Consider the following 25,020-nt stretch of genomic DNA (forward strand, 5'->3'; position numbering starts at 1 on the left):
CCGGGAAAGGTAACGGTCCTTAACGGCAGCCAATAACGGTTCCCAGAGGCCCAGGCACTGGCAAGGGCAGGTTGAAATCAAACCTTGGATTTTGGAACTTCCACGCCAGACACGCTAAACCAGCAGCGAACTACAACTCCCAACATGCCAGGCGGCCTCCCGGCTCCGAAGAGTTGGTCCCACCAACCTTGCGTCCCTTCTTTCCACAAAGCGTGGCCGAACGCCTAGGCTTCCGGGTATTAGTGGCCCCGCCCCTTGACCCGAACGGAGCCGCCCCTCGCGATACCTGGGTATTGTAGTCAGTTGTCTGGGTAAGAGTCGCTCCTAGTGGCAGCTCCCTTCTCCAGAAAAACTACAAAACCCAGAATGCAGCGCCAACCCCCCTTGTCCAATAGGAACACCCCATGTAGCGGGGCGCGGAGCCCGGCTCTCGCAACTCAAGATGGCGGACGAGAGTGAGACAGCAGTGAAGCCGCCGGCACCTCCGCTGCCGCAGATGATGGAAGGGAACGGGAACGGCCATGAGCACTGCAGCGATTGCGAGAATGAGGAGGACAACAGCTACAACCGGGGGTAACGAAATCCTCGGAGTCCAATTCCTGTCCAGCCTCCCACAGCCGGGGTCTCTGGGGTGCGGGGAAGCCACCGGCAGCTTAGCCTAGCCCCACCCTCATATTCTTATTGGCTAAGTCACTAGGATCCTGCCTGGCGATTGGTTACTGCCTTTGTCATTTACCAGGGGTGGGTGCTCTGGATATTAAGGGCCGGAGACGTTCAGTACTTTTATTATATAAAAGTTCTTCTATGCAGTGTTCCACTCGTGTGCTTCAGGCCAATCCTGGGGAAAGAGCATGTTGGACGATGGTTTTCGATGGTACAACACAGGACAGTCTAGTAACAGTACAGTTCAAAGGGAACGCTACTTATAGGCGTGTTGTGTGAACAACGTGACTAGCAATAAACGAATAATAAAACATTTCGCAGCAGTTTACCCTCAGTGAGGAAATTCATCAGACTATACACTGTGTATATAATTATATTGTAAACTACCACTACCAGAGAATCCCAAAATATAAACTCACCTTATAAACCCTATATTAATTATTGATATGGTAATGTTTTTGATTTACATAGTGTCCATTGCTCCAAATAATCCATAAGTGCCCTGAACAATATATTAATATAATTAGGTCTTCCAACGTCTTTGCCTTGTTAACTTTGCAAAGTAGCCCCAGGCTTCAAGAAATTGAGCGATGTAGCTTCTTGGAGAGTATTTGGAATCCTCGGGCTCCATACTACTTATCCTGTACTTGAGGGTCTTGCCATTAGTTACTGTTTGTTCCTAGGGATGAAGAAACGCACCAGACATTTGAGTGTTGAGTTCTTTTTCCAAATTAGTTTTTGCTTCTGTAAGCCACAGCTTATCATTCATCTTTCTTCACATGGTTAGCGTCTGGCACTGGCACTCACGCTCTCTCTCCCCATCTTCCTGTCTATATTTGTAGATATATTTTTAAACTGAAAGTCGTGAGAGATTTTTGGGTGTATAACTCTGGCTGAGTCTGTGGAAGTCTGATTTTCATAGCCAGCGTGTTATTCGCAGTATTGGTGGTAGCTCAGATATAAAGGTAGAAGGTTGAGGGCTTTGTAGAAACTTAAAAAAAAAAAAAAAAATCTGCTACCTTTTAGAAAGGGGAGAGCAAAGTATTACAGTCAACGCACTGCCCCAGGACTGCATAGAAGAGGTGGTCTCACAAGATTGTAGTACATATTTTTACTGTATCTTTTCTATGTTTAGATATGCCTACACAAATACTTACCATTGTGTTACAGTTGCCTGCGGTACTCAATACAGTAACATGCAACAGCCTATTGCTCCTAGGCTGCAAATTTGTATAGCATGTTACTGTAGTGTACACCATATAGCCTAGGCATTTAGTAGGCTATAGCATCTAGGTTCGTTTAAGTACACCCTATGATGTTTGCAAGACAAAAATCACCTAACCAGGCATTTCCCAGCCCATATCCCTGTCGTTCAGTGAAGCATAACTGTATCTAGTAGTTTATAATCAGCTTGTGACGAATCTTAGGTTCACAGATCTAGCTTTTATGTTGCTCAGTCGGCATTAAAAGTCACAGGAAGAATGTAGAGGAAAGGGGAGCTTCCCAAATTTAGTTTTTTTTATGACTGTTCTGTTGCTATAACTCACAACAGATCTAATGTAATAGAAGTCTTGTTTTGAAGTTTGATATTCCTAAAAATGGAAGAGCTGAGAAAGAGGAAGTAGGAACAGGAAGAAGGGAAAGAGACGCTCTCCTAAGTCGAGATCTGAATCACAGATGAGAGCTATTGAATGTGAAAGTCATTCCAGAAGTGAAAGTGTGGCGTTTTCTTTGCCCTTTTTGTAGTTGCTTTTATTTTCTCAGTTGTTGTCCTGACCAGTGTCCTTAGTTTTGCGCCCTATAATCTGTGAATAACTTTGCAAAACTGTCTGCCAGAAAGTCATTTTATTGGCCTGGTATGGTGGCTCACGCCTGTAATCCCAGCACTTTGGGATGCCGAGGCAGGTGGATCACTTGAGGTCAGGAGTTCGAGACCAGTCTGGGCAGCATGGTGAAACCCTGTATCTACTAAAAATACAAAACAACTGTCCCAACTACCTAGGGGGCTGAGGCAGGAGAATTGCTTGAACCCGGGAGGCAGGGATTGCAGTGAGCTGAGATGGCACCACTGTACTCCAGCCTGGTGACAGAGTGAGACTCCATCTCAAAAAAAAAAATAAAGTTATTTTATTTGTTGTACAAGTAAGTAATAACCTTTAAAAAACTCTGATACTTTGTGGTAGTGTTTTTGTACATGGATATAGTCTGGGTGAAAAAATTGTTTATTAAGCGTCCCAAATCAAAGGGTATGAGAAAATGAGTTTGGAGGTAGCATGTGAAAAACTAAGGGCCTAGTCTGGAGGAGAGAGTCTAATTTTGGCACTTAGAATCTGGGGTAGAGTCAACATTCTTCAATGAACTTTAAGAGGAAATGGTTTGGGGAGAAGTAGCCATTTGGGAAGATGCAGCATGGCACAGTGGAAGCATGGACTTTGAAGTCATTTAAATCTGGTCTCAGACCAGGCGTGGCAGCTTACGCTTGTAATTCCAGCACTTTGGGAGGCTTAGGTGAGCCGATCACTTGTGGTCAGGAGTTCAAGACCGGCCTGGCTAACATAGTAAAAAACCGTCTCTACTAAAAATACCAAAATTAGCCAGATGTGGTGGCAGGTGCCTGTACTCCCAGCTACTTGGGAGGCCGAGGCAGGAAAATTGCTTGAAACTAGAGGGCAGAGGTTGCAGTAAGCCTGGGCGACAGAGCAAGCCTCTAGTCTCAAAATCTGCTCTCAAAGCTTGGCTCAGACACTTAATAGTCCTGTGACCTTGGGAAAGGTACTTAATCCAGAATTGTAGGGATTAAATGATAGAACATCTGGAATGCACTCCTCTTCCTCCCTCTTGTTTCTTCAGATCTTCCCTAACCTCCCAGCTTGCCCCTCTGCTCTTCTCACATACTGTATTTGTTGTAGCTTTTATCATAACAATAGTTATAATAACAATACATATAATAACAAACTTGGTAATTTTTCTTAATGTGTCTGGTCCCAGTCTCATCTGATAGTAAGGTGCATGTAAACAGGATTGTGTCTTCGAAATGCCTGGCACTTAATGGGCATTAATGAGTATTTGCTGTATGAATGAATGGCAGATATTAAAGTGCCTAGCACAATATTAGTGGAGTTTCATCTCCCCTCACCAGGTGGGAGGATGCCACATTCTTCTTACATACATGTTTTCTCTTCCCAAGTAATTCTCATTGTAAGCCTTACTACAATTTTTAAGAAATACCTACAGAAACCAAGAAGCTCCAATTTGTTGTGGAAGCTTTCCACTGTGTTTTGCTTCTTGAAATGCTTTTTGTCTTTACTTCATACTGTTTTAAATGTTCTCAAAAATCATGTAAAATTTGACAGAGAAGTTTTCCTTTAAATGCTAGAGTCTAAAATGTGTGATATACAATAAATGTTAATGATAGTTAAAACTGCCTTTTTTATTTTTAAGGAGGTGGTGTCTCGCTATGTTGCTGGTCTCAAACTCCTTACCCCTCCCCCCCCCACCTAAAGTGCTGGGATTGTAAGCATGAGCCACCCCACCCTGCCTCCTGGGCCTTTTTTTCAGGAACTAAAGTCACAGTGCTCTGTGCTAATGAAATAAGCTAAATTCATGTACTGGATTCATAGGAAATGCAGTTTTATTAGTTTCTTATGTCTCTTTGTATATGAGTTTAGTTCTTGACTTTTCTAGTCTTGTGTTTCCTGCATAATTAAATCAGCATAAGCATTTGATGAGTGTAAAATTTCATGTGGTTGTGGGTGGTGAGTGGCTCATGCCTATAATCTCAGCATTTTGGGAGGCTGAGGCAGAAAAATTGCTTGAGCCCAGAATTTTGAGACCAGCCTGGGCAACATGGCGAGACCCCATCTCTTTTTTTTTTTTTTTTTTTTTGAGACGGAGTTTCACTCTTGTTACCCAGGCTGGAGTGCAATGGTGCGATCTCGGCTCACTGCAACCTCCGCCTCCTGGGTTCAAGCAATTCTCCTGCCTCAGCCTACCAGGCGTGCGCCACCATGCCCAGCTAATTTTTGTATTTTTAGTAGAGACGGGGTTTCACCATGTTGACCAGGGTAGTCTCGATCTCTTGACCTTGTGATTCACCCGCCTCGGCCTCCCAAAGTGCTGGGATTACAGGCGTGAGCCACCGCGCCCGTCCTGCCAGACCCCATCTCTATAAAAACAAAAAACTCCAAGCTGGGTGAAGTGGCTCACTAGTACAATCCCAGCATTTTGGGAGGCTGAGGCGGGTGGATTATGAGGTCAGGAGTTTGAGACCAGCCTGACCAACATGGCGAAACCCTGTCTCTACTAAAAATACAAAATTAGCTGGGCGTGGTGGCATGTGCCTGTAATCCTAGCTACTCAGGAGGCTGAGACAGGAGAATCCCTTGAACCCAGGAGGTGGAGGTTGTGGTGAGCCGAGATCTTGCACTTCAGCCTGGGCAACAAGAGCGAAACTCTGCCTCAAAAAAGCAAAAATCCCCAAACCCTTCAGGTATACATGTAGTGTTATATATGTGTACGTGCATACATATGCGATGTGTATGCATACATCTCTTCAGTTTTTCTTTAAAAAATTTTTTTAATTTTTAAATTATTATTATTACTTTGGAAACAGAGTCTCTTTCTATCGCCCAGGCTGTAGTACATTGGTGTGATCATGGCTTACTGCAGCCTTGACCTCCTGGGCTCAAATGATCCTCCCACCTCAGCCTTCCAAGTAGCTAAGACTGTAGACATGCACCATCATCCCTGGCTAATTTTCTTTTTAAAAATTTTCTGTAGAGATAGGGTCTCACTATTTATAAAGCCCAGGCTGGTCTCAAACTGCTGGCTTCATGTGATGCTCCCACCTTGGCCTCCCAAAGTTCTGGGACTGGGAATAAGCTCCTGTGCCCAGCCAGTTTTGTTTTGTTTTGTTTTTGAGACAGAGTCTCACCCTTTGCCAGGCGCCAAGCTGGAGTACAGTGGCACAATCTCGGCTCACTGCAACCCCTGCCTCCCGGGTTCAAGCAATTCTCCTGCCTCGGCCTCCTGAGTAGCTGGGACTACAGGTGCATGCCACCACGCCTGGCTAATTTTTGTATTTTTAGTAGAGATGGGATTTCACCATGATGGCCAGGGTGATCTCGATCTCTTGACCCCGCCTCAGCCTCCCAGGCGTGAGCTACCTCGCCGGCCTTTTTTTTTTTTTTTTTTTTAATGAAAGTCTTTCCGGCCGGGTGCGGTGGCCCAAGCCTGTAATCCCAGCACTTTGGGAGGCCGAGGTGGGTGGATCACGAGGTCAAGAGATCGAGACCATCCTGGTCAACAAGGTGAAACCCCATCTCTACTAAAAATACAAAAAATTAGCTGGGCATGGTGGTGCGTGCCTGTGATCCCAGCTACTCAGGAGGCTGAGGCAGGAGAATTGCCTGAACCCAGGAGGCGGAGGTTGTGGTGAGCCGAGATCACGCCATTGCACTCCACCCTGGGTAACAAGAGCGAAACTCCGCCTCAAAAAAAAAAAAAAAAAAAAAAAAGTCTTTCCAAGAAGTATTGCCAAAGAATAAATCTCATCAATTGGCAGATTTTAGTTTGGGGGTTATAAGTGAAGTTTGTCTCAGTGTTTTGGAACAAAAAAGAATTTGTAGACTATTGTGTTCTAGGAGTCTTTCGGAATTTATTTTGCAATGTCTTCAGCATCATTGAGGTACTGGTAAGCATGGGTCAGGAGCCCCCTGAAAAGGGGTGTCTCATCCATACCGCTCTCTTACTCCGTGGGACAGGTTAACATGGATTATAAATTCTCACTCCTGATTACGAGATGTTACCCCTTATGAAAACTTAGGAGGAAAGAAAAGTCTTTCTGAAAATAAATTCTGTTCAGCTCGCCTTACATGCTTTTTGTTTTTTTCTTCAACTTTCCAAGAGTCGTTCTTTCCCTGTTTATTTGATGGCTTATAGCTGCAGCTTAGCTCTTGGAAAGAAGAAATCTTTTTAGTTCCATTTTAATTTCTCCTTCAACTTTTGGTTTTCAAAAACTAGATCAAAGCAGAATGGAAAGAGAAACCTCATCACTGATATCAAATAAGTGTTCTAATTTTGTTTCCCAATTAAGTGACAATTAAAAAGAAACTAATCAAGAGCTGCTTCAAAGAGAAGTGACTGGAAAGCAGAAGAAATGGAAAGTAAATGAGAGCCTATTTCAGGGACTCGCTGCTCATGGCAAAGCAGTTTTGCTGATTTTTCACATTGTTCAACTAATGTGCGCACTCTAAAATTCCTCAGCTTTACTAAGTTGGCAGTTAACCCTTTCCCTATAGAGCCTATAGCATTGAGCCATACGTTTGGTAACTTCAGGAGGATGCTGCTTTAACTCTTTCTCTTTAGCTTTTTGTCTGAAATCTCTACCTGTCAAGCCTCTCTTCTGATTCCTCAAAGATGTCCTTATGATTGTTACATTTAAGGGACACAAACTATGGTGTTTTCTATTGAGAGCGCCAAAAATACTCAACTGGAATTCCTCCACAGGCTCAGTATTTGCCTCAAAAATGTCCCAGCACTTTGGGAGGCTAAGGTGGGCAGATGACTTGAGGGCAGGAGGTTGAGACCAGCCTGGCCAACATGGTGAAACCCCGTCTCTACTAAAAATACAAAAATTAGCCAGGTGTGGTAGCATGCACCGGTAGTCCCAGCTACGTGGGAGGCTGGAACTACAGGTGAATCTCTTGAACCTGGGAGGCAGAGGTTGCAGTGAGCCCAGATGGCACCACTGCACTTCAGCCTGGGCAATGGAGAGAGACTCCATCTCATTAAAAAAAAAAAAAAAAAAATTCTAGCGATGCTCTCTGAGAGGCAACTGAGGAGTCACTATGGTATTTAGTAAATGTTACTATTATCACCATATAGTGGGCATTATGCTAAGCCTTTTATGTGGATTATATCCTCCATCATTTCACTTATGAAGGCTTTAGGGGTTTTTTGGTTTGTTTTTTGAGACAGAGCCTCACTCTGTCACCCAGGCTGGAGTTTAGCGGTGTGATCTCAGCTCACTGCAACCTCTGCCTTCCAGGTTCAAGTGATTCTCATGTCTTAACCTCTCGAGTAGCTGGGATCATAGGAGTGCACCACCATACCCAGCTAATTTTTGTATTTTTAGTAGAGACACGGTTTTGCCATGTTGGTCAGGCTGTTCTTACTCCTGGCCTCAAGCAATCCACTTGCCTCGACCTCTGAAAGTTTTGAGATTACAGGCATGAGCCACTGTTCCTTTCTAAATACTTTAGTGTTTTTTTTTTTTTTTTTTTTTTGAGACAGAGTTTCACCCTTGTTAACCAGGCTGGAGTGCAATGGCACGATCTCGGCTCACCGCAACCTCCGTCTCCTGGGTTCAAGCAATTCTCCTGCCTCAGCCTCCTGAGTAGCTGGGATTACAGGCGTGTGCCACCATGCCCAGCTAATTTTTTGTATTTTTTGTAGAGACGGGGTTTCACCATGTTGACCAGGATGGTCTCGATCTCTTGACCTCGTGATCCACCCGCCTCGGCCTCCCAAAGTGCTGGGATTATAGGCGTGAGCCCCCGCACCCGGCCTCAAATACTTTAGTTTTTATGATGAGGCTTGAGATGTGCATCTCTGTTGGTCTCTGACATCTCAGAGGATCCATTCTGAACTTGCTGGATTTCTTTCCCCTGCTGAATTGACTTTTGCATCTTGAATCTACAGCAGTGTGAATCCGATCTTTGGATCCATTTAACAGCCTGTGGACTTTCCCAAACTTAGGATCCAGTTTATGTCTTTCCATGATAGACAAATATTTTTTTCAGAAGTTATTCTGATCGTGCCACTGCACTCCAGCCTGGACAACAAAATGAGACTCCATCTCAAAAAAACAACAAAAAAGTCATTCTAGTGGGTGGAATTTCTGCCAGCATTGAGCCACTGCTCAAAACATTCTTGATAATGGTCTCTGAACAGCATTTGGTTTTACCTTGGAGTTGCAAGGTCAAAGTCTAGCTCACCAAACAAACTCAGTGTGCAATTTACACATTTGTCTCATTCCTGTTTTAAGCAGTTTAGTATATCAGAGCTTTTGTGACCTCTAAAAAGCAGTTACCATCCATAACAAGAATTGGCTTGTTCACCCTCAGTACTCTGGCTTACTATCCCAGGGAGGGCCAAGGGTGCAAGCAAAAGCAGTCTTTTGTAATCCCTTCTTAGAACCTGCTCTTCTTTTCATAGGCCTTTTTTTTTTTTTTTTTTTGAGACTGTCTCACTCTGTTGCCCAGGTTGGAGTGCAGTGAAGCGATTTTGGCTCACTGCAACCTCTGCCTCCCGGGTTCAAGAGATTCTCCTGCCTCAGCCTCCCAAGTAGCTGAGATTACAGCTACCTGGCTAATTTTTGTATTTTTTAGTAGAGATGGGATTTCTCTATATTGGCTAGGCTGGTTTTGAGCTCCAGACCTTAGGTGACCTGCCTACCTTGGCTTCCCAAAGTACTAGGCATGAGCCACTATGTCCAGCCCCAGGGTACCTTGAAGGTAGTACTAAAGTGTTTTTGTTTTTCCCATCATTTGGGATTCACAAGCAGTTTTTGATATAAATAACTAATGGGTGGGAATGTGCAGAGTTGGAGGAATTGCACTGGGTGATCCTTAGCCACAGAAGTACAGAGACGAGACAGCTGATACTGATTCGCGCCGTGTTGTTTCCTTCTGGGCATCTTTGCCACTTCATTCACCTCTCTTGGGCTTTCTGAGTACTAATAGGATTACTAGTTAACTTAACATACTTCAAGAGTTAATTGATTTGGAAAAGGATTTCCTGATGTCTAAAAGTAGAATCAAAAGGATATTAGAGGTCAGGGTTTATTTTTATAAGTTTCTCTGAAAAACTTGAATTTCAGCCCAGAAAATTTTCACTTTTTTTTTTTTTTTGAGACAGGGTTTCATTCTGCCACACAGATGGTAGTGCAGTGGTACAATCTCCTACTTCAGCCTCCCAAGTAACTGAGACTACAGGCGTACACCACCACTAATGGCTGATTTTGTGTAGGTGTGCATGTAGAGATAAGGTCTCACTATATTCCCCAGGCTGGTCTCGAACTCCTGTTTTTTGTTTTTTTTTTTCAGAGGTAGAAAACAAGTTGTGGCCGGTGCATTGATGTTTATGACTAATTTGTCATAACCAGTTGTATATTTTTTTTTTTTTGAGACGAAGTTTTGCTCTTGTTACCCAGGCTGGAGTGCAATGGCACGATCTCGGCTCACCACAACCTCCGCCTCCTGGGTTCAGGTAATTCTCCTGCCTCAGCCTCCTGAGTAGCTGGGATTACAGGCGCGCACCACCATGCCCAGCTAATTTTTTGTATTTTTAGTAGAGACGGGGTTTCACCATGTTGACCAGGATGGTCTCGATCTCTTGATCTCGTGATCCACCCGCCTCGGCCTCCCAAAGTGCTGGGATTACAGGCGCGAGCCACCATGCCCAGCCACCAGTTGTATATTTATTTATTCCTTTTCCATTCCCACTTCTTCACTCAACTAGCCTTTAAAAAATAAAAATAAAAAATCAAATGGCCATGAGATCTGAGAGCTACAGTGAAAAAAAAAGTGACCAAACTTTTTTTTCTTTTTCTTTTTCTTTTTTTTTTTTGAGGCGGAGTTTCGCTCTTGTTACCCAGGCTGGAGTGCAATGGCACGATCTCGGCTCACCGCAACCTCCGCCTCCTGGGTTCAGGCAATTCTCCTGCCTCAGCCTCCTGAGTAGCTGGGATTACAGGCATGCGCCACCATGCCCAGCTAATTTTTTGTATTTTTAGTAGAGACAGGGTTTCACTATGTTGACCAGGATGGTCTTGATCTCTTGATCCACCTGCCTCGGCCTCCCAAAGTGCTGGGATTAAAGGCGTGAGCCACTGCGCCCGGCCTTAACTTTTTTTTCTTATGTTTTAAACCTGTGGTCTATGTTTAAGACATTTACACCATTTGAAATAGTTACAGTGGGCCAGGAGCGGTGGCTCATGCCTGTAATCCTAGCACTTTGGGAAACCTAATTTCCAGTAAATACAAAAAAATTAGCTGAGCGTGGTGGCACGTGCCTGCAATCTGAGCTACTTGGGAGGCTGAGACAGGAGAAGTGCTTGTACCTGGGAGGCAGAGGTTGCAGTGAGCCAAGATCGCACCATTGCATTCTAGCCTGGGCAACAACAGTGAAACTGTCTCAAAAAAAGAAAAGAAAAAGAAAGAAATAGTTACAGTGGGCTTTTTTTGTTTGTGTTTTATTTGCTTGCTTACTAGAGACGGCGTCTCACTTTGTCACCCAGGCTGGAGTACAGTGGCTGTTCACAAGCATGGTCATGGTATACAACTACATCATTAGACTCCTGGGGTCAGGAGATCCTCCCACCTCAGCTTCCTGAGTAGCTGAGACTGTTAAGTTCACACCACCACACCTGGCTGGACCTGTTTTAACTCTACAAGGACTAGGACAGAGCCTAAGAAGAGAGAAGACAATGAATAAGACAATTAGGGCTGGATGTGGTAACACACCTGTAATCCCAGCACTTTGGGAGGCTGAGGCAGGTGGATCCCTTGAGCCCAGGAATTCAAGACCAGCAGCCTAGGCAACATGGTGAAACCCTGTCTCTACAAAACATACAAAAATTAGCCAGGTATGGTGGCGTGCACCTGTAGTCCTAGCTACCCAGGAGGCTGAGGTGAGAGGATCACTTGAACCTGGGAGGTTGAGGCTGCAGCCAGCCATGATTGTGCCATTGGACTCCAGCCTGGATGACAAGGCAAGACCCTGTCTCAAAACAAAAAAAAAAAAACAGCCACTTATTTTTATTTTGAGACGGAGTCTCACTCCATTGCTCAGGCTGGAGTGCAGTGGCGCAATCTCTGCTCACTGCAACCTTCCCCTCCCAGGTTCAAGCGATTGTCCTACCTCAACCTCCTGAGTAGCTGGGATTACCGGCATGCCCCACCATGCCTGGCTACTTTTGGCATTTTTTGGTAGAGATGGGGTTTCGCCATGTTGACCAGGCTGCTCTCGAAGTCCTGACTTCAAGTGATCCACCCACCTTGGCCTCTTAAAGTGCTGGCTGGGATTACAGGTGTGGGCCACTACACCTGGGCTGTTTTTTTTATTATTAAAAAAAAAGTTTGTAATTTACAATCTCAATCAGTGGCTCGAGCACAGCATTTCCATTGCTTCCATAGATTAACACAGCTGTTGTGTGCAAACAGTACTAAAGATGTTTTGCTGACCCCCTTTTGGGCTCTAGCTTTTCAAGGGTTTCTTTTAGTGTGTTATGCCTATAAAGCATCAGTTAGGAATATAGTTGTTGAACTCTTTCTCTTTTTTGACATGGAGTTTCACTCTTGTTCCCCAGGCTAGAGTGCAATGGCAAGATCTCAGTTTACCGCAACCTCCACCTCCCAGGTTTAAGTGATATTCCTGTCTCAGCCTACCGAGTAGCTGGGATGACAGGTACCCACCACCACACCCAGCTAATTTTTTAGTGTTTTTAGTAGAGACCGGGTTTCATCACATCTGGCCCAGTTGTTGAACTCTTAACTGCTCAGCATAATTAGAGTTGCCTTGGGAAACAGCTGTGTAAGATGTAGTCCTGGCCGGACATGGTGGCTTACCCCTGTAATCCCAGCACTGTGGGAGGCTGAAGCGGGCAGATCACTTGAGGCCAGAAGCTCAAGACCAGCCTGGCCAACATGGTGAAACCCTGTCTGTGCTAAAAATACAAAAATTAGCCGGGCATGGTGGCACATGCCTAAAATCCCAGGTACTTGGGAGGCTGAGGCAAGAGAATCCCTTGAACTCAGGAAGTGGAGGTTGCAGTGAGCCAAGATCATGCCATCTGCCTGGGCAGCAGAGCAAGACTCTAATCTCAAAAAATAAAAAAAGAAAAAAAAAGAAAATGTAGAGATACAGTCTCTATGCTTATGAAATTTTTTATGTCATTAGGAAGCCAAGAAAGCAATACATTATTATATATAAAGTGTTTTAGGAGATTATAGTTTTAAAACAGACATCAGAGAACTAGAATAGTCAGAGCTGGCTTTCTGGATGAAACATGACTCACTTTCCTCATTACTTCTGATGCTTGCTGCTGTCAAACACCAAAGGTGTGTTCTATATTCTATAGCCCAATGTGAGGAAACAATATTCTCTTGGCTTTGGAGGATTCTCAAATCAATTCTTATAGGGAAGGAAACTATAGCCTTTGGGTGGAAATGGCCCCAAGTCTTTATAGATTGGTGGCTTCTCCCTAGATGCTAGTTGGTTAGTTGATAGCCAGTTTGCCTCACATCTCTAGGCCTTGGTTTCCTCATCTGTAAACAACAAGTTAAGCCAGATTGTCCTGAGATTCCAGTGTTGGAGGCTCAGCTTCCCCTCCCCTATGATAGAGCTTTCTCTTTGTGGGGATGCAGTTTTGAGCAGATTGCGTCATCCAGTAGGACTGAGAGGAGGCCCACATATGGACCCTTGCTGCTCGTATTTTCTGGAAGTTCTCTCCTGCCATTCATCTGCTAGCCTGCCCTTACTGCCCACCTGCTCACACACCCAGTGCTGCATTCTATTTCTAGAAATAAGTACTGAAGTTCGTTTTCCATCTCCACCCCCAGCTCTGAATTTATACAAAAGCATCCTTAGGCTTTCTTAAATGTTTGAACTTGGAATATTTTGGCCTTTGTTAAAAGATGACATTTCTCGGCTGGACGCAGTGGTTCATGCCTGTAATCCCAGCACTTTGGGAGGCCAAGGCAGGTGGATCACAAAGTCAGGAGTTCAAGGCCAGCTTTGCCAAGATGGTGAAACCCCATCTCTACTAAAAATATAAAAATTAGCCGGGAATGGTGGTGGGCACCTGTACTCTCAGCTACTCAGGAGGCTGAGGCAGAGAATTGCTTGAACCCAGGAGGCGGAGGTTGCAGTGAACCGAGATCACGCCATTGCACTCCAGCCTGAGTGACGAGCAACACTCCGTCTCAAAAAAAAAACAAAACAAAAAAAAACAAAAAACACATTTCTTGATTGCTTTTCTGCTCTGTTCCTGGATCTGTTATTCTATTTCACTCTGTATTTGCTGGGTTGGTCATTGATTGAGCCGATCAGCTTTAGAATGTATACCTCGAAATTTTTGTATGAACTGCCATCTCCCTTCTGAGGGAGGAGGCACTTCCTCCTTCAGGAAGGAAGTTGCTGTACCAAGGCAAACTTTACTTAAATCTCTACTCTTTAGTTTGAAACCAAATGAAAGAAGTTGGACTTTGATTTGCGGTATTCTAAGATTCTGGTTCTGGCTAATCTCAGTTTCTGAATTACATTAAGGTGACTGGCAGCTTATATCTCTAAGAGATTCCTGTTTCAGTGTGCTGAATGGCAGTATGCCCTAGGATACCCAGCCAGTGGGTGTGGACTTCAAATCCCTTTGAAAAGGATGCCAGCCAGGCACGATGGCTCATGCCTGTAATCCCAGCACTTGGGGAGGCCAAAGCAGGAGGATTACTTGAGCCCGGGAGTTTGAGACCAGACTAAAATTAGCCAGACATGGTGGTGCACTCTGTAATCCTAGTTACTTAGGAGGCTGAAGCGAGACGATTGCTTGAGCCCAGGAGTTGGAGGCTGCATTTGAGCCTGATGGTGCCATTGGACTCCAGCTTGGGTGACAGAGCAAGACCCTATCTCAAAAATGAACAAAGAGCCAGGTGTGGTGGATCACTTGAGGTCAGGAATCCGAGACCAGCCTGCCAACATGGTGAAACCCCATCTTTACTAAAAATACAAAAATTAGCCGGGCCTGGTGGCAGATATCTCTAATCCCAGCTACTCAGGAGGCTGAGGTATGAGAATCGCTTGAACCTGGGAGGCAGAGGTTGCAGTGAGCCAAGATCATGCCACTGGACTATAGCCTGGACAACAGAGTGAGACTCTGTCTTACAAAAAAAAAAAAAAGAAAGAAAAAAAGCCAGGTACGGTGACCCAGGCCTATAATCCCAGAACTTTGGGAGGCCAAGGTGGGTGGATCACAAGGTCAGGAGTTTGAGACCAGCCTGGCCAGTGTGGTGAAACCCCTGTAATCCCAGCACTTTGGGAGGCTGAGGTGGGCAGATCACGAGATCAGGAGTTCAAGACCAGCCTGGCCAGCGTGGTGAAACCCTGTCTCTACTAAAAATACAAAAAATTAGCCAGGCATGGTGGCGTGTACCTGTAGTCCCAGCTACGCAGGAGGCCGAGGCAGGAGAATTGCTTGAACCTGGCAGGCAGAGTTTGCAGTGAGCTAAGATCATGCCACTGCACTCTAGCCTGGGTGACAGAGTGAGACTCCGTCTCAAAAAAAAAACAAAAACCCAAAATTTAAAAAACAATGAGGCTGGGCGCAGTGGCTCACACCTGTAATCTCAGCACTTTGGGAGGATGAGATGGGCAGATCTCCTGAGGTCAGGAGTTCAAGATCAGCCTGACTAACATGATGAAACCCTGTCTCTACTAAAAATACAATAATTAGCTGGACATGGTGGCATGTGCATGTAATTCCAGCCACCCAGGAGGCTGAGGCAGGAGAATCACTGGAACCTGCGATGAGGAGGCCGCAGTGAGCCAAGATCATGCCATTGCACTCTAGCCTAGGTGATGGCGAGATTCCACCTTAAAAAATAAACAAACAGGCCCCGTGCGGTGGCTCACAGCTGGAATCCTAGCACTTTGGGAGGCTGAGGAGGGTGGATCACGAGGTCAGGAGATCGAGACCATCCTGGCTAACATGGTGAAACCCTGTCTTTACTAAAAATACAAAAAATTAGCTGGGCATTGTGGCAAGCGCTTGTAGTCCCAGCTGCTTGGGAGACTGAGGCAGGAGAATCGCTTGAACCTGGGAAGCAGAGATTGCAGTGAGCTGAGATCACGCCACTGCACTCTGGCCTGGGCAACAAGAGTGAGACTCTGTCTCAAAAATGAGAAAAAAAAATGAAGAAACAAAAAGTGATGTCAGATTCTTGGAGAAGGATTAGCCTGGCTTCTGTGAGGGCCTATAGTTTTGTTTTCTCTTCGTCTAAATTGAGGCCATTTTTCTGTGAAGTAGCATTAGCTTGCTAGGATGTTTTTTGAAATCCTACTCTCAAAGTCTCTGAGCTTGGTTTCCTATGAATAATTAAATTATTGTAATTAACCATGAAAGCTAACGCTAGTTGGATCCTTGTAAGTCTGCTTTTGCTGAATTGGTTGTGTTCATGTTTGGGGGTGTTGACTGTAAGACTATGTGAACTCATAATGTGTCCTCACAGATGAGGCTCAATGCTTGGTAGCTCAGTGAAAATGACTCATTAAAAAGCATGGTGGGGCCAGGCGCGGTGGCTCACGCCTATAATCCCAGCACTTTGGGAGGCCGAGGCGGGTGGATCACGAGGTCAAGAGATTGAGACCATCCTGGTCAACATGGTAAAACCCCGTCTCTACTAAAAATACAAAAAATTAGCTGGGCATGGTGGCGCGTGCCTATAGTCCCAGCTACTCAGGAAGCTGAGGCAGGAGAATTGCCTGAACCCAGGAGGCAGAGGTTGCAGTGAGCCGAGATCGTGCCATTGCACTCCAGCTTGGGTAACGAGTGAAACTCCATTTAAAAAAAAAAAAAGAAAAAGAAAAAAAAGCATGGTGGTTCACGCCTGTAATCCCAGCACTTTGGGAGGCTGAGGCAGGTGACTCCCCCTGAGGTCAGGAGTTTGAGACCAGACTCACCAACATAGTGAAGTCCTGTCTCTACTAAAAATACAAAAATTAGCTGGGCTTGGTGGTACATGCCTGTAATCCCAGCTACTCGGGAGGCTGAGGCAGGAGAATACCTTGAACCCAGGAGGCAGAGGCTGCAGTGAGCTGAGATTGTGCCATTGCTTGCCAGCCAGCCTGGGCAACAAGAGTGAAACTGTCTCAAAAAAAAAAAAAAAAAAAAAAGAAAAACCCACAAAAAAGGAAAAAAACCTTTTCTTTGTTACTCAGCCATGTGCTTGATGTACAAGTTGAAACAGGATTATTGCTCAGTAACTGGCTGCATGTACAAATTCAAGCCAATATAAGCAAAATGAAATTTGCTCTCTGATTGTAGTTTCAGTCTTGGGGATTTCTAAACACTTGTATTGGCAATGCATAAAGCAGAACAAGAGTTCAGCCCCAGATCCTTCCACAAAAATTGGGTTCATGAGGTGATAGCTACATGGAAGTGTCTCCACTGAATAGCAAGAAAAAGGCAGGAAGGTAGTTTTTACGGCGACTTTGCATACTTGTAGTTGGAAGAAGTAATTTTTTCTATTTTCCCCATGTGAAATTGTGTCTAGTAAGTCTCCCATTGATTAATACACAGCAATTTTTCACCTTACCTTTTTGATTGTTTCTTTTGTAGAATTATAAAAAGTTATTATGGTGATTCATATGCTGGGGCCAGATAATTTGTTTCACACGCTGACATAAATAAGGACTTACAAATTGTATCCAACAGTGGGACACTGCCTTGTCTCCTAACATCAGCCAGTTTTTTTTTTTTTTTTTTTTTTTTTTTTTTTTGAGACAGAGTTTCGCTCTTGTTACCCAGGCTGGAGTGCAATGGCACGATCTCGGCTCACCGCAACCTCCGCCTCCTGGGTTCAGGCAATTCTCCTGCTTCAGCCTCCTGAGTAGCTGGGATTGCAGGCATGTGCCACCATGCCCAGCTAATTTTTTGTATTTTTAGTAGAGACGGGGTTTCACCATGTTGACCAGGATGGTCTCCATCTCTCGACCTCGTGATCCACCCGCCTCGGCCTCCCAAAGTGCTGGGATTATAGGCTTGAGCCACCGCACCCGGCCAGCAGCCAGTTTTTAAATCTTATAATGCTGCACATAATCCTAAGACCGAAGTGAAAAATATGTAGAGTAGGAAAACCACAGAGTTGTCATAGGCTGCAGATGGTCCTGTGTGCGATAACAAAATTGAGTTATTAAGAAAAGTTATCTTTAGGCCATAAATGACTTTATGGTTTCTGTTCTTTGCCATGGCCTTGGGGGTTTTGCTAAGCATCTGGTTTTAAGGAAGTTACCTTATTTCCCCTTTGAGTGTTCTCAGTCTTCCCTCCATGTTAGCGCCTTCTCGGTCTCGTTAATATACCAAGTAGGTGCACTTGTATCTGGACTTCATGACCTTATGCTTGGACTAAAGGAACCTCCAGACTTAACTGGATCTCTCCCTGACTTCACAGTCTTTCTCTGTCGGGGGCATTGAGAGGCCTGGCCAAATGGAAGCTGTGGGAGGCCAGGGTGGACAGCCTAAGTGGAACTCAGGGTGATTGATGGATGTAGAGAAAAGTTGGGTGTGATACCTTCCAAGTGAAGAAGCTGCTGTCACTCTAGGATTTCAAGCATGGCAGGGACACATGGAAAGCCATTTTCACAGAGGTAAGTCCCACAGCTATATAGAGTTTAGGTGATGCAGAAAGACTGTGAAGGCAGAGATCCAGAAAAGGCTGGAGGTAACAAATCCAAGAGTAAGTTCCTGAAGTCTGGGTATAAGCATTCCTACCAGGAACGGGAAGAGATAGGAGAAACTGAAGACATTCTATGAGGGGAAATGGCAGCATGTGATTTCAGATCACTTTCTCCCTGTGCATAGATATAGTATCACTTTCTATGAAATGATAGTAATATTCATAATAACTCCAAGGCATTTTGAGACCCTGAAGTCTTTCTGAATTATAAATTGTATTTCCCATAATGTTAATGGGAAAATGTATTTTATATTGTTTTAATTTTGGGTTGTTTGTTTGCTTTGAGATAGTGTCTGGCTCTGTTGCCCAGGCTGAAGTATAGTTTTGTGATTTTGGCTCACTGCAGCCGCCCCCTCCCAGGCTTCAAGCCAAGCCTCCTGAGTAGCTGGGACTACAGGAGAGAACTACAAGTGCACCACCACACCTGGCTAATTTTTGGATTTCTGGTAGATTCAGGGTTTCGCCGTGTTGCCCATGCTGGTCTTGAACTCCTGAGCTCAAGTGATCTGCCTGCCTCAGCCTCTCAAAGTGTTAAAAATGTTGGGTTTACAGGCATGAGCCACCATGCTGGGACTTTTAATTCTTTGAAAATGGGTTATTTTGAATATACAGTTAATATATCTCTGCGTTTAGCTGATCCCACAGATTAGGATTCACTGTACTCAGGTTGGACTCCGAATTTTGACTTCTTTTTTTTTTTTTTTTTTTTTTCCCAAGATGGAGTCTTGCTCTGTCGCCCAGAGCTGGAGTGCAGTAGCGCCATCTTGGCTCACTGCAGCCTCCGCCTCCTGGGTTCAAGCAGTTCTGCCTTAGCCTTCCAGGTAGCTGGGATTACAGGCGCACACCACCATGCCCAGCTAATTTTGTGTTTTTAGTAGAGATGGACGAGGTTTCACCATCTTGGCCAGGCTGGTCTCGAACTCCTGAGCTCATGATCTGTCTGCCTCGGCCTCCCAAAGTGCTGGGATTACAGGCATGAGCCACTGCACCTAACCAATTTTGACTTTTCAACATGGCTAAGAGGCTAGGCATGGTGGCTCACACCTTTAATCCCAGCACTTTGGGGGAGGACAAGGCAATAGGATCACTCAAGCCTAGAATTTGAGACCAACCTGGGCAACATAGGGAGACCCCCATCTCTATTTTTTAATTTAACAAAAAAATTAATGAGGCTAAGAATCTTTTTGCTTCATTCATTGGGTGTGTCATATAGGGGAAAGCAGCATAAGAAGTCCTCTTGATCATGTACACGTGTGCACATGTGCCTACACACAGATGTTTCTTGTAATCTCTCCATGGCCGGAGTAACTGGGTGCTGTTGTTTTAATTTCCCAAGATTCCTAATGCTGGGTTTTGCCAGTGGCAATCTCTCAGTCTGAGCTGGCCAACACAGTTGTCCTCAATCCTGCAGATCTGATTTAGGTATTTCTTTTTTTCTTTTTGTTTGAGACAGGGTCTCTCTGTCACCCAGGCTAGAGTGCAGTGGCATGGTCTCACTGCAACCTCCATCTCCCAGGTTCAAGTGGTTCTCCTGCCTCGTCCTCCTGAGTAGCTGTGACTACAGGTGTGTGCCCCCAGCCCTGGCTGATTTTTTTTTTTTTTTTTTTTTTTTTTTTTGAGACGGAGTCTCTCTGTCACCAGGTTGGAGTGCATTGGCATAATCTCGGCTCACTGCAACCTTCGTCTCCTAGGTTCAAGTGAGTCTTCCTCAGCCTCCCGAATAGCTGAGACTACAGGCGTGCTGCACCACGCCCAGCTAATTTTTGTATTTTTTAGTAGAGATGGGGTTTCACCATGTTGGCCAGGATGGTCTCCATTGTTTGACCTTGTGATCCGCCTGCCTTGGCCTCCTAAAATGCTGAGATTATAGGCGTGAGCCGCTGCACCTGGCCTAAGTTTTGTGTATTTAGTAGAAACAGGGTTTTGCCATGTTAGCCAGTCTGGTCTGAAACTCTTGACCTCAAGTGATCCACCCACCTTGGCCTCCCAAAGTGTTGGGATTACAGGTGTGAGCTAATGCACCCAGCCGATTTAGGTATTTATCATAATTGACCATTCTGGACACAGATTGCAGCAATGTTAATCCGCCTTTTTCCTCATCCCTCACTCCTTTTTCATACTGTCTTGTGCTCCAGATCCAGCTGGGGAAACTCATGGAAAGCTAATACATTTGTGAGGTGGGGGAAGGAAGGGCAAAGCATTCCAGAAAAAGCCCACCACTGCCTTTTGGCTGTCATCCTTTTACAGTCAGAGTTCAAGGAAGTGTTGTGTGAATGCCTTGTTAGCAATTATCATTCGTGTTTGGTGCCATTACCCTGGCAATATAAGGAAAATAAACATTAAATAAAAGCAAGAACGGAAAAGGCCCTTTTGCACAAATAGGACATTCCTTGCCCAGCGCTCCCTCCCTGAAAGCTGAGGGGGCGCGAGTGGGGAGGAGAGCTGGTGTCCTCCAAATACCCTTTCTGGACCTGGGTTCTTCAGTCTCTGAAGCCAACAGGCTTGATTAAGGAAGGTCTGGCTCCACAGAAAGCTCTTTGTCAGGGGTAGCACAAAACAGATTTTTTTTAAAACCCTGCATCAGTATTTACTTTTTGTTACAGTGGTTTGAGTCCAGCCAATGACACTGGAGCCAAAAAGAAGAAAAAGAAACAAAAAAAGAAGAAAGAAAAAGGCAGTGAGACAGAGTCAACCCAGGATCAGCCTGTGAAGGTAACAAGGAGGCTCTGTTTTGTGTGACTGAGTCACTTCGTCACATGAGAGAGTTTTGAGGTAAATGTATAGGAACAACTTAGATTGACGTTCTCCACTCCACTCGTATTACTTCAAGATGGAAGAGTTGGATCCCAGTGCTATCCTCTGCTGCCCTAGACTAGGTGGTGAAACTGCTCTTAGTACCCTAAAAGACACAGCAGGTCAGACACTGACTCCCAAGCATGGTGCCCATCAGAATGGACAGGTTCCTACTGCATGTGCTGCTGTGCCAGTGCCCCGGGGGGCTACGTGTGACAACCCCTAGCGCCTAGAGCAGTGGTTCTCAGTCTTCTCTGTCTTACGTCCCCACCACTCTTTTTTTTTTTTTTTTGAGACAGGGTCTCCCTCTGTTGTCCAAGTTAGAGGCAGTGGCATGGTTATAGCTCACTGCAGCCTCCACTCCTAGGCTCAAGTGATCCTCCCACTTCAGCCTCCCAAGTAGCTGGGACTGCAGGTGCATGGCACCACACCTGGCCAATTTTTTTAAAAAATTTTTTTGTAGAGATGAAGTCTCACTGTGTTACCCAAGCTGATCTTGAACTCCTAGGCTCGAGCAGTCCTCCTGCCTCAGCCTCCCAAAGTGCTGGGATTACAAGCGTGAGCCACTCTGTTCAGCCAAAGACCTCTTCTTAAGGCCTTTATATATTTGCAAACATTCTCTTAATGCCATAGTCATTATAATGAAAACCATGAGTCCTACAGAGTCTTTCTGAGTCTCCATGAGAACCACTGGCCTAAGGCTTACAACTCAAGACTGACATGCTGGCATGAAACCCAGAGATATGGGTAAGGATCGTCTTGTTTCTTAAATAAAACAATATTACAAAATAAAACAATTTCACATAAGCGTTGTCTTCTCCACAGTAGGCTCATGGGCAGGGGGACAACTCATACATATCCATAATTTACCTTTTAGAACTGCATTTGAAACCAGGGACGGTGGCTCATGCCTGTAATGCCAGCACTTTGGGAGGCCAAGGTGGGTGGATCACCTGAGGTCAGGAGTTCGAGACCAGCCTGACCTACGTGGTGAAACCCAGACTCTACTAAAAATACAAAAAAATTAGCCAGGTATGGTAGTGCGTGCCTGTAATCCCATCTATAGGAGGCTGAGGCAGGAGATTTCCTTGAACCTGGGAGACGGAAGTCGCAGTGAGCTGAGATCGAGACATTGAACTCTACCCTAGGTGACAGAGTGATACTCCGTCTCTGGGGGGAGGAAAAAAAAATTAGCTGGGTGTGGTGGCGTGTACCTATAATCCCAGGTACTCAGGAGGCTGAGGCAGGAGAATCACTTGAACCTGGGAGAGGGAGGTTGCAGTGAGTCAAGATCATGCCATTGCACTCCAGCCTGGTGACAAGGGCAAGATTCCATTTCAAAAAAAAATTAGAAAAACAAAGAACTGCCTCTGAAATAGCTTATAAACCTGGTAAAAAAAAATCCATTCTCATTCCACACTTTGCTGTATGCCTCAAATGTTGTGCTTCAACTTGAATCTACTACCTTATTGAAATAGGACTTCCAGTAATTTTTTACTATTTCCAATGTAAAACCCACTACAAAAAAATACCATTATTCCTTAATACCATGTTGCACATCATTTAAATTAGCCCCAAACCGTTACCATCCCCACAAGGTAGGTGGGGGTCTTTCCTTTTTATTTATTTTATTTTTTTGAGACTCTTTCAACTCAGTTTGGAGTACAGAAGTGCGAAAATGGCTGACTGCAGCGTCTGCTTCCTGGACTCAAGCAGCCTTCCCACCTTAGCCTCCCAAGTGGCCGGGACTACAGGCACACACCACCACACTCAGCTAATTTTTTTTATTCCTTGCAGACACAGGGTCTCACTACATTGCTCAGGTTGGTCTCTAACTCAGGCACAAGAGTTCTGCCTGCTGTGGCCTCCTAAATTGCTGAGATTACAGGAGTGAGCCATCATACCTGGCTGAGAATTTAATAAACAGCAAGGGGAAGAAAATTAAAATCCTACCTCCCAGGACTAAGCAATATGAACATATTGGTTTATATTCTTCCTTTCCTTTATAATCTAAGTGAAAAATAGAAAAGTAAATAAAAGTATTAGAAGAACATACATGTATTTTTATTATCCTAAGCCTGACATAGGACGAAGAAGCCATAAAATAAAAATTGACAAATATGAAACTTTAAAAGTCAAAAAATAAACAACAGTCTGGGGAAATAGTTGCAATATATGTATTAGTCAGTTTAAAATAATTAATTGAATAGGCAGTTCAAAAAGAAAAAATATTAATGTTTAATCAATGAATAATAAGATGGTTAAACTCATAACAGAAGAAATAACCATTAAAGCCATAATTTTTTCTCTTAGATTGGCATAGCTTAAGCCTTGGTAAACTTTTTTTTTTTTTTTAAATAGGGACAGAGTCTCACTATATTGCCCAGGCTGGTCTTGAACTCCTGGGCTTAAGGAATCCTCCCACTTCAGCCTCTCAGAGTGCTGGGTTTATATCTGTGAGCCACCACTCTTAGCTGAGGCTTGGTAAATCTAATTATGAGGCTCTGTCTGGAGCTACTCTTTCTCTCTGGTTTTTTTGTTTGTTTGTTTGTTTGTTTGAGATGGAGTTTTACTCTTGTTGCCCAGGCTGGAGTGCAGTGGCACCATCTCAGCTCACCACAATCTCTGACTCCCAGGTTTAAGCGGTTCTCCTGCCTCAGCCTCCCGAGTAGCTGGGATTACAGGCATGTGCCACCATGCTCAGCTAATTTTATATTTTTAGTAGAGATTGGGTTTCTCCATGTTGGTCAGGCTGGTCTCAAAACTCCTGACCTCAGGTTATACACCCACCTCAGCCTCCCAAAGTGCTGGGATTGCAGACGGGAGCCACTGCGCCTGGCTTGGAGCTATTCTCATACATTGTTTATTGGGTTATTAATTGATAGTCTCTTTTTAGAGAGCAAATTGATGATAAATAATTTCAAACGTATATACCTTTTGATCCAGTAAGCCTCTTACTTAACTTTATCCTACAGAAATACATATCCCAGTGGGTAAAAATAGATGTATAAGAAAATTTATGCTGGGTGTGGTCGCCTGTAATACCAGCATTTTGGGAGGCTGAGGTGGGCAGTTCGCTTGAGCTCAGGAGATTGAGACCAGCCCAGGCAAATAGTGAGACCTCGTCTTTACAAAAAACAAACAAAAATTATCTGACCTTGGTGGCACATGCCTATAGTCAAAGCTACTCAAGAGGCTGAAGTGGGAAGATCCCTTCAACCCATGAGGTTGAGGCCGAAGTGAGCCATGATTGTGCCACTGCACTTCAGCCTGGGTGACAGAGGGAGACCTTGTCTCAAAAAAACAAAACAAAACAGAAAATTCACTGCAACATTGTTGCATTACTGAAGAACAAAATCACCAAAATGCCTGTGAGTAGGGGGCTGGCTGAATATACTGTGGTCATACGTACTGGTTGGTAGAACGGTAGGTCCATGTGTTTTCACCTGGAAAGGTCTCTAAGACATAGTGTTTAAAGAGCAGTTTGTACAATAATATTATATGATCTAATTATAGTTTTTGAAAAGCTTGTGTGTGCATTTGGATCTTCCATGCAAAAACACCCTGGAATTGCCAGGCGCGGTGGTGCACGCCTGTAGCCCCAGCTACTCGGGAGGCTGAGGCTGGAGGATCGCTTGAGTCCAGGAGTTCTAGGCTGTAGTGCACTATGCCAATCTGGTGTCCGCACTAAGTTCGGCATCAGTATGGTGACCTCCCAGGAGCGGGGGACCACCAGGTTGCCTAAAGGAGGGATAAACCGGCCCAGGTTGGAAATGGAGCAGGTCAAAACTCCCATGCTCATCAGTAGTGGGATCGTGCCTGTGAATAGCCACTGCCCTCCAGCCTGGGCAACATAGCGAAATCCTGTTTGTTTTTTTTATATTTGAAGAAAAAAACCTCTGGAATTGTATTTGCCTCTTCTCACCTTCCCAAGTGAAGACTGTTGATGATAAAGATTATATTTGGAGGATGGGATTATTGGGTTTTTACTTTCTATGTGTCTTACACATTTCTGCATTGTTTGAAATTTACATTGAGCATGTATTGCTTTTGCCAT

General features: G+C 44.7%; 2 protein-coding genes across 5 annotated transcripts in view; one reads left to right on the forward strand and one right to left on the reverse strand.

Annotated features, from left to right (window-relative positions):
- DCAKD (dephospho-CoA kinase domain containing) overlaps positions 1–211 on the reverse strand; it is a 34,724-nt gene extending 34,513 nt beyond the window's left edge. For 2 of the 3 annotated variants that reach the window (XM_010331465.3, XM_010331462.3), the window contains exon 1: positions 1–181. The gene's annotated coding sequence lies outside the window, so the exon portion shown is untranslated. The other variant, XM_010331467.3, reaches the window with a different exon arrangement.
- A 195-nt stretch (positions 212–406) lies between these two features.
- Positions 407–25,020, forward strand: part of NMT1 (N-myristoyltransferase 1) — a 46,218-nt gene continuing 21,604 nt past the window's right edge. For both annotated transcript variants that reach the window (XM_010331461.3, XM_010331460.3), the window contains exons 1-2: positions 407–573; positions 20,774–20,882. In XM_010331461.3, coding sequence (XP_010329763.1) covers positions 443–573; positions 20,774–20,882 — 240 coding nt within the window. In that variant the 5' untranslated portion in view covers positions 407–442. The remainder of the gene's footprint in view (positions 574–20,773; positions 20,883–25,020) is intronic.

This window comes from Saimiri boliviensis, chromosome 17 (genome assembly GCF_048565385.1).
Source record: "Saimiri boliviensis isolate mSaiBol1 chromosome 17, mSaiBol1.pri, whole genome shotgun sequence".
Taxonomy (NCBI): domain Eukaryota; kingdom Metazoa; phylum Chordata; class Mammalia; order Primates; family Cebidae; genus Saimiri; species Saimiri boliviensis.